A 9,764-nucleotide genomic window follows, 5' to 3' on the forward strand; every position below is an offset into this window, starting at 1 on the left:
AGCCGGGACTCTACAGGCCCCCGGCCCAGTCGGGAGCGCGCGGCGGGGACGGCCCGGGGACCCGTCCCGGGATCGGTTGGCACGCTCTCCATCTACCCCCCGCCCTTTTTAAACTTACTCTGTGGTATTGAAAACACAGGTGCTGGATGGTGGGCCTAGGTAAAGCCAGACATGCCCCTTCCTCCTACTCTCTGGACACTCACCCAGACACCGCCCCCCTCCCTGGCGGTGGCCCCCACCCGCGGTTCAGCGCGCTCCGCTCCCCCCGCCGCTCGCGTCCTGCTCCGATTACAGCAGTAAACACTGGGCAGCGGCCCCCGTGAGGGAGGGGGTTGATTGGAAGTCGTTTAAAGGCAGTGTTATCGTCGGGGTGGGTGCCCAGATGCCCCGGCCGCTGCCACAGTGGGGTGGGAAGTATGGGGACGCCGGAGGCGCGCGGCGAAACAAGGCTCAGGCTGGAGTTTGGCCGAGCGTCAGGCTCAGGGCCTGCAGAGAAGAAACCTCCAGACTGGTAGGGCTTAAACCTTCTAGAAGATATTTATCACTCCTTCTGCAGGACCTGGGAACGCCCCTCGCCCCCCATCTTCGGGCGGTGGCGGGGCCGGGCGGCTGCTAGTGCCGCGCCAGGCCTGCCTCTCGGCTCTGGGGCTACAGCCGTCCCCCGGGCTCCCGGTTGGCCGTTGGGGACATTTCCTGTCCCGCTGCCGAAAGCTTGCGCTCCCAGAGGTAACGGGAGAGGGTACGCCGGGCCCGGAGGCTGCAGAGGTGTGAATGAAAGGCCTGAAGCCAGCGCCTTTCTTCGCCTAGCTGGCTAGAGGACTGCTTTTATTTACAAATCGCTGAGAGTTGAGATAAAATTCAAGTCAGGGAAAATAATCAACATGCATTTAAAATTTTCATGTTGAAATGAAATCAACAAAAACGCGGGAAGACAACTCTAGCTCGCTATTGCTGGGAGAAACCGGGCTCTCTCCGCCGGCACTGGCAGCCACTCCCGGCTTAAGCGGGTTTCTGAAGGTCGGAGCTGGCGGAAGCCCCTTGCATAAGGTGCCCTGTGTCCTCCCGCTGCCCCCACCCCATTGCCGTTGGAGGGGGGCAAGAAGGAGGGAGTCTGGGTCATCTTGTCTGAAAGCCCGGGATTTTTGTCTGGAAGCTGGAGATTCTTGCCTTACCTCAAAGGAGGAAATGTTCCTCATTTCCACACACCTCGCTATGGGGGGGGGGGCAAATGCCAAACTGCCCCTCTAAGTAGAGAGGGCATCGAGAGACAGAGACAAAGAGAAAATCTCCAAGGAGAAAGGCTGCCTTGCTGTATCGAATCAATAAAAAAATTGCCCAATGCACAGCCTTTCACATTCGTTTACTTTATTCATCAATTTATATGGGGGTGGGGAGGAATTGAAAAAGCTTACTCCAAAAATATTTACTAAATAAAATATTTTCTTAGAGACTGGTCATCCTTCACATCTAGAAACCTCACTTCCCTCCTTTTCTCAAGCCACCAGACTTCAAGTTTTCCTCCTTTCCCACTTTCTCGCCTCCTCCCCAGTCCTCTGTCTCTCTCCTCTTTGCCCCATTCTCTCCTTTCGCTTTGATTCGCCTTTTGCAGCGTCCGCGGTTCCGGCTGACACGGCTGGGCGCTCGCTGGCTCTAGACTTCGGGGACCGCGCACCGCCGGGCGGTGGGGCCGACTCCTTAATTCCCGCGGGAGAGCCCGCGGGCTGGGCCCTCCTAACTATTCTTTCCCGGCTCCAGTTCTCCTCTCTCTGCGGGACACAGGGGAGCTGAGCCAAGTTCAAAGTCATGTCGCCTTCCCCGCTTAGAAGTGCTTTATTTCTCTACTAACCGCAAAACCCCTTTCTCCCATGACACAGTAATTCTTTTCTTTTCTTTTTTTTTAAAGGAAGAAAAAGGGAAGAGAGACAACGAGAGCAAGAAAGCAAGGGGGGAAAACCTGCAAAGGCTTTCAGAGTCATTGCCTCAAAAGTAGATTTGGGCTTCTTGGCCGAAGGGAAAAAAGCGGCTAAGAGGCGTTCTGCACCTTGTGAGTGATCAGTTTTTCAACAGGTTTCTGGAAGGGCCCGCCTTGACGGTGTCAGACCCACGGGACACACGACTGTCTCCACCGGGCAAATGTGTCCCCTCTTTGTAAGTTTTCCAAAATTGTTCTTTGATAATCTCACGGAGGCTCCCCGGGGCCGGTGCCTGGGGCTGGCGTGAGTCGGGGCTTTGCTGCATGTGGATGGCCCTTCAGGGCCGGCCCCTGGGGGCATGGGCTGGCCTCCATTTCCCCGCAATGCCATAGAGAATTCGGGCTGTCTTCAAAAAAACGGCAAATCCTTTCAAACACCCGGGCACTCATTCGCTGAGCACCTCGTTGAGGTTTGTGGGCCTCTGTGAACAGTTGACTGACTTCTTTTGTAGCATGACCAGTATTTTGTGCGTACATACACATAAAAACAGTGTATACGTACACACAACATACTCTCACACACACATAGGTATATCTTGCTGGTCAGGAGAGGCCAAAAACAAACAAGCAAACAAAACTGACCTTTACATTGGAAAGCAGAAACACGCTGTGGTCATACCATTTAAATTTTTAATTTCCTCTTAAGGAAAGGGGTGGGAATGGGGTAAAGATGGGAGAAACAAATGTGGAATCAGCTGTCTATACACACAAGACCAAAAAAAAAAAGAGGATTTTAGCACCATCTTCTGTATCACAGACTCATAAATTCAACAAGATCATCAACAGGATATTAAGTTGCAGGGCACCTTTGATTCAGCCCTCTCAGCCACTCCTGGGCTGGGCGACCCCTGACCCATGAAGGACCACATGTGTGGTGGGAGAGCCTCCTCTGTAAAACCCACCTAGAACAAAAGTTCTTTGTCAGAGCTTCAGAGAAGCATAATGTAAAAAAAAAAAGAGGAAAATTTGTAATGTAAAAGAAGGGGAAATCATGAAAATCTCAGCCCGTGTTGTAACTTTTAAATACCATTTTTAAGAAGGGGGAGGTCGAATGGAGGCAGGGAGGTATCATAGGATAAGGCCCTCTCCAGTCTGTTCACAGAACTTCTCTTCTTCTACAGTTAAAATTTACTGTTCTGTAACTGGGCTTATAAAAAGTCTCTCTATAAAATATATGCTCACCAGCAGTTTAGTGATGGGGATGCAAATGTTTGTCTATTTGTCATTAGGGACTCAGAGGATAAAAAAAATAGTCGACATTTCTATGTGACAGTGGTTGTGGTTTTGCAAAAGGAAGACAACTAACTAATTGTCGTGACTTTGTCCTCTTTCCTGATGGGAGTGTTTCTGCTGCTGCAAAACAAAGCAAAACAAAAACAAACCAGAAAACAGGAGGCATTAGCTTACATGAATGTGTTTAATTATTTTGAGGACCGTTATCCTTTGGGCTCCCAAATGAACTACATCCAGGGAGGTTGAATCCTGGTGGCAGGAGAGCAGCTTTCCAATAAACTGCAGTATTATTGCAATAGACTTTGTAATACAATTTATGCTGTCATTCATAAATAACAATGCCATATGTCAACCATATTGCTTCCACAAGTAAATCCGTCAACGTGTCACTATTTGATTTGCCTCAACAGCTTCTTCAAATATTGAAGTATAGATATTGGAAGGGGTGTGGAACAGGGGAAAGTGCCCACCAAATCTGCGATTAAAAAAAACACAAAACCCAAACAGCAACACTCCACACAACCTCGACTCCTCCTTCATCTCCCATCTAAAAACATCCTAAAAGATAAAGAATGAAAGGGAGGAAAAGTGCATCTTGGGTCCAATATAAATAAATATTGGGTGGTTATATGAACCGTGAACACATAAGGGACTTTTGTGGTTCCTGCTTTGACCTTCTAAGCATATTTTCAAGCACAACAATTAGGCATTTCCCAAGAAATTACCAATCCTAATGGTCAAATGTGGGTCAAAGGCCAATCTCCTACAACCCCCATCTCTGAGGGTAAAAATGATTGATAACCAAATGAGAATATTTGACGACAGGCCAATTTTACTCAACTTATTTTTTAATAATGGGAAAGTAAAGAGAGCCATAATTTTTCAAGGGCTTTTAAGCACTAAGGTCAGGGAGACACGGGATGGATCCCCATTCTTGACTATCCAAAATAAACAAACCCCAAATCCAACGTTTCAGTCACAGCTACATAATCTCAGTCTTGTGCCTAAAAAAAAAAAAAAAAAAAAAAAATACTCATTAAGTCCAGGTACATGGGACAGGGATCATAAACTTTAGCAAGAAGCACATTTTTAGGTTACTTTCAGCCCCGCAGGTATCCGTGAAGCCTGAGGAATCAGGGCGAGCTCAGAAGGGCGGGAAGGAGAGGCAACCCTGGGAGAGACGCTCAGAGGGCTGAGAATTGCCCGGCGCTTAGGAGCACCAAGGCCCCCGGGCAGGCTCGAAGCTCCCAGGAGGTTAGACCGCGAGTGGTGAAGGCTGGAGGATGGGGGTATTTGCCGACAGCAAGCCGGGCAAGGGGCCCAGAGAAGTGGCCCAGTACCTCACTGCCTAGACGCCTAGCAAGCGGGGTTTGAGAAAAGCCTTGAACCCGAAGTCCTCATCACTTCCGGCATGGCAAACCTCAATGAAAAGGAACCTTTGTGGGCCCCTTAGCCCACCTTGCCTGGGCTTTAGAGAGGTCTGAGTGTACTCCTCCCCTACCTTCTCCAGTGTCTGCTAGTAACCCTCCTCCTCCCTGTTGAGCACCCACTGGCGCCCTAGGGCTGGGCTCCCTTGATCCCTGGAATAATTCAGGGCACCCTGTTCGCCCTTGAACGTGCCTCTAGCGTGGCCCAAATGGCACTAGGTGCTCCAAACCCGCCGGGCACCCAGTCCTTCTGCAAGGTGGCCGCCCTCGCGGAAACCACGTGGGACTGGCGAGCGGTAAAGCAATTGCAAGGGCAATAAAAAGCAGCTCAGTGGGTCCCCCAGATCCTTTCTTGTCCACCTCACTGTCCCCGGCTTACCCCCTCCCTCCGCCTGCAGAAACAATCAAACAAAGGCTCAAAAGCCAGGAAATGTCCAATTCACTTCCCTTAGAGTTTATTAATCGCCCACACCCATCACAGGGACACTTGGCTGTGCTCCGTGAGGAACGGAGGGCTCCGGGGAGCCTCAGTCACCACCACCCCTGCGCAGCGGGAAGCCACAAGCGCCAGCCTGGGCATCCCCGAGACCGGGTCCTATAGCCTCAAGGCGGCTGAGCGCGGCGGGGCCGCCGGGTTCGGGCCAGCTCGGCGTTCACAGTCCCTCCTCAGCCTCCTCCTGCCTTTGTTTGGCTCTGGAAGGAGGTTGGGATTCCGGGTGCAACAGGGAAGTCTGAAAATCGATGCTCCCCAAGAGCACCTGTTGACCCCAGAAAGGGCATTTCCATAGATTGCCACGTTGCTGCCCCCACACAAGCACCTCCGCGGCAAAAGCGCAGATAAGGGCATGAGTTTTAGGGTCGGCCCTGACAACCAGCAGCACCGCAGAATCATGGAACATGGAGCTGAATCCACAGATGGGAACTGGCATAACGACTTCTATACACTCCTGCATGCCTTCTTCTTCTTCTTTTTTTTGGAAACCATTATTATTTTCTTCAACACCCTGGAAATTGCTGGTGTTTACTTAGGAAGTGTGACACAGTTATTGGGTTCTTAGAAACTCGGGATGTTAAGGGGGTTTGATTTGGCTCCCAAATGGCTTGAAAAAGAAACAGCGCACCTGGGGTCAGGCGGGTCATCACAATAACAAAAAGCGCGTCTACAAAATAAAAAGCTCTTTTATAAAGAAAGGCAATCCCGGAAATCCACTGCGAGCCTTCCTGGTGACCATCTAGCTAGGCCTATTCTCAGGTTTAATTGGCAGGCGGTTTATTGGCGCCTTATTGGTGTTGATTGAAATTTTGCTCCCAGTTCTTTCTTTTAAGAATTAGCATCTCAAGTCGATTTACCTGAGTCAATTATCTTTTTAGAGTCTGGGTTTGGCCATAAATTTGCAAATATTCATTAAACGCACTTTGTAAATATCCCTCTTTCCAATCGCCACCCAAATGTCTATTATTTCCTAAGAAAGTCTTTTCTTTTTTAAGGCTTCCATAAAAAGAAATTGATCAGGGAGCTATATTTGAATTAAGACATATTAAATCGATGACAGATACATATCATGCTGTGTTTAACAAGAGTTGTACAAGGAGGCGGGTTCCAGATTCCGCACGGCTCTGCTGCACCATTATTCACATTTTTACAGCCTTTCCTTCATGCCTTCACCCATTAAACCATTAAATTTCAGCAATTCAATAAAACAAAGCAGTTATAATTTTGAGGAAAAGCTATTTTGGAGGGGATGGAGGTACCCATTTTATTGCACAATAAAAATGCTCAGTAGTCCATATTAAAAGGTAGGTTGTGTTTATTTTCTTCTTTCTTTATTCGTTCATTTTTTGTTTGTTTTTACTTATAACCTGCAGCATTGAATGCAAAGCTGCTATTATGGAAGTAGTGATGATCATTGCCAAGAAATTCAAATAAGGGAAACTCCTTTGAAATGTTCTGAGAGAGGATGGAGACAGTGGTGACAATTCCAAATACGCTTTCCCAGAAACCATCCGTAGAGATGGCAGTCCTCACTACACTTTTGCCTGGTTGGCTTGAGACGTTTTAAGTCTTTGAAAGGAAAATTGTGAAAGGACTCATCCTCTCCAAATACAGATGCGGATTTTGTCGCTGCTGTTTATTAATTTTTTTTCGTTGTGTTTGCACTCATGCCTTTCTTATTTCCCCGTATTTGAACTTCTTTGAGGCTTAAAGAACAAACCTATTTGAAATTTGATTGTAGTATTTTCTTTGTTTGCTTGTCAGTTTTATAAGAGGAATGACATTCCCAAGGCTCACAGGGAAGTTCCCTGTTAAACATTGCTCACACCGATGTAAATGGGGCTATCGAATCAGTTCTTTTGAAAATATTTCTTACCACTTCCCAGGACCATCTCCTAGGACCATAAAGATGATGGCTTTATGCAGTCTATTTTTACTTGGACTGCAAACGAATTAAACTGGTAACTTGATTTTTGCATCCCCCAAGGGGGGGAAATCACATTTTAGTCATTACCACTTTTTTTTTTTTTTTTTACAAATAATCTTATGCAGGCCAACAAAATAAAAATTTAAACCCCTGACTTTTAATTTTTTAGCATCTTGGAACATCACAAAATCTTAAAGTGTTTTCTTTTTAAGAGCTGAAGTGATACTTTTGGGCAGCAACAACCCTAAAGTTTGGGGATGTCACATTTCTCCACACCCCCCCCCCAGAAGTGATGCAGGAACCTATTTCTCTTTTTAAAGAGGTGTGATAACAAACAAATCCTTTGAAAAGGATGGGGCTTGTTTTTTGTTTTTAAAGCCAGTTTATATAGTTTTCAAATAAGACAAATCGCCTTCTCTATTAGTTTACTAGAAAACGATGACAAGGTAAAGGGTTATTCTATTAGTAAGTAAATATCGAAAGTATTGCTTGATTTTAAAATATTCATTTTATTGGATCAGTTTTAATTTGTGGTCCTTTCAATGAAACTGAGGCACACATATGGAGTGCTTTCTGGGCTGGAAAGAAATTCTGCGTAAAGGATATTGTTTACTTAGCCGCTTCCCTCTGGAGAGATGCTGTTTGGCCTGCCCCTGCCACTGTATCTCAGAGAGGCAAAAGTTAGAATCGCTGCCCAATGTTCTCCCACCCCCACCCGTAGATCTAATTGAAAGTGGCAGATCTAGAACTGAGGAGCAGTGAGATTACACTTCGAGCCAACTCCTTTGAACCACGTTGAAAAGGACTGCAGGAGCTAAAAAGTCGAGGCAAAACGGTTTCTTTTCGGGAAAGATTTATTTTGACTTCACCTGGTGTCTTGCGGAGCCAAATCACTTAAATTGTTTTTGCAACCAATAGGACTTTAATATCCCTCCTCATTCCGTCGCCTGTCGCTGCGCCCTACGTGAGCGCTCGGCAGATTGGGTGTCCTTCCCAAATAAGAACTTTCTAGCATCACCTCCACAAGTACGACGACGGCTATATTCTGTTCCCCTTCCTCCTCCAGAGAGCAGCCCAGGGCTCTTCCAACGGAGGAGGGAGAAAGTGTTTGCATGGTGGAGGAGACGCTGCGTGCGGTGAGGCGGAGGTTTTTGAAGCTGGGGGCTATCCCCCTCCCTCCTTTTGTCCGGGGGTTGGGGGTGTCCCCAGCCCTTACCCACGCCGCGCCCTTCGGCCGCGTGCCGGCGCACGCTCTCCGACAGGCGCGTCATGGGAACGCGGGGCGCTGCGCGCGCAGGCCCAGCGCAAACTTTCTGCAAGTGCAACTTGGGCATCCCCTGGAAGGCGGGGACGCAGGGCTCCAGGGGAGGAGGGGGCGCGAAGCGAAAGCGAAGGAGGCTGCGAGCACGGGGGCGGATCCCTGCTGGGCCGAAGGCCTGAATGGGAGCCAATCCGGCAGCCGTGGCTGCTGCCAATCACGCTGTTCCCTCCAATCCCACCCGTGCCATTTCCAAAAATCTCGGTCCCACTGTGCAGCTGAAATGTGGTGTTCGCTCTGCCAATCGCTGGAGGACAGAGTGGGAACAGGAATAAGCAGAGTTAGGCCAGGACAAAGAAGTTAAAGAGAGCCTAATATATACATGTTTTTGAAGGTGGGCAGAGGGAAAAAAAGTCCCCCCAGTGAGGGTCTATGGGTCTGATTGTGTAGTTCTGATGGAGACCCCCTTGAGCAAGAGGAACCCGCCAGCGCTGAGATTAGCGGATTTGGCAACGGCTCAGGCCAGGCCGCTTCAGAATATGACAGGCTTCCCGGCGCTGGCCAGCCCGCCCTCCCACTCCCAACTCCGCGCCACAGCCACGCACCTCCGCCCTCGGGACCTGAGCGCTGACCCCGGCGTGGCCATCACTCCGCTCGGACCGGAGCACATGGCTCAAGCGAGCGCGGTCGGCCTCAGCCCTCCCTCCCAGGCGCTCCCGGCACAGCCCGAGGCGCCGGCTGCCGCCGCCCGCGCTGCAGCCTCGGTCGCGCACCCCGGCGCCTGCACCTACCCCGGTAGCGGGGGCAGCAGCCGCGCGCAGCCCTCCGCGCCCCCGCCCCCAGCCCCTCCTCTTCCTCCCTCCCCTTCACCTCCTCCTCCTCCCCCTCCCCCTCCTCCTGCCCTCTCGGGCTACACCACCACCGACAGTGGCGGCGGCGGCAGCAGCGGCAAAGGCCACAGCAGGGACTTCGTCCTCCGGAGGGACCTTTCCGCCACGGCCCCCGCGGCGGCCATGCACGGGGTCCCGCTTGGAGGGGAGCAGCGGTCTGGCACGGGCTCCCCCCAGCACTCGGCCCCGCCTCCCCACTCGGCCGGCATGTTCATCTCGGCCAGCGGCACCTACGCGGGCCCGGACGGCAGCGGCGGCGGGGGCCCGGCGCTCTTCCCTGCGCTGCACGACGCTCCGGGAGCCCCCGGCGGCCACCCGCACCCGCTCAACGGCCAGATGCGCCTGGGGCTGGCGGCGGCAGCGGCAGCCGCCGCGGCTGAGCTGTACGGCCGCACCGAGCCGCCCTTCGCGCCGCGCTCGGGGGATGCGCACTACGGGGCGGTGGCGGCTGCTGCAGCCGCCGCCCTGCACGGCTACGGAGCCGTGAACTTAAACCTGAACCTGGCGGCCGCGGCTGCGGCCGCGGCGGCCGGGCCGGGGCCCCACCTGCAGCACCACGCGCCG

The 9,764-nt window shown here is 51.1% G+C and overlaps 1 protein-coding gene across 1 annotated transcript in view; it reads left to right on the forward strand.

Moving 5' to 3' along the window:
- Nucleotides 1-8,692: 8,692 nt before the first annotated feature.
- ZIC5 (Zic family member 5) overlaps nt 8,693-9,764 on the forward strand; it is an 11,386-nt gene continuing 10,314 nt past the window's right edge. Inside the window, 2 exon segments of the mRNA XM_044913522.1 lie at nt 8,693-8,713; nt 8,715-9,754. Coding sequence (XP_044769457.1) covers nt 8,693-8,713; nt 8,715-9,754 — 1,061 coding nt within the window.

Source organism: Neomonachus schauinslandi, chromosome 3 (genome assembly GCF_002201575.2).
Source record: "Neomonachus schauinslandi chromosome 3, ASM220157v2, whole genome shotgun sequence".
Taxonomy (NCBI): domain Eukaryota; kingdom Metazoa; phylum Chordata; class Mammalia; order Carnivora; family Phocidae; genus Neomonachus; species Neomonachus schauinslandi.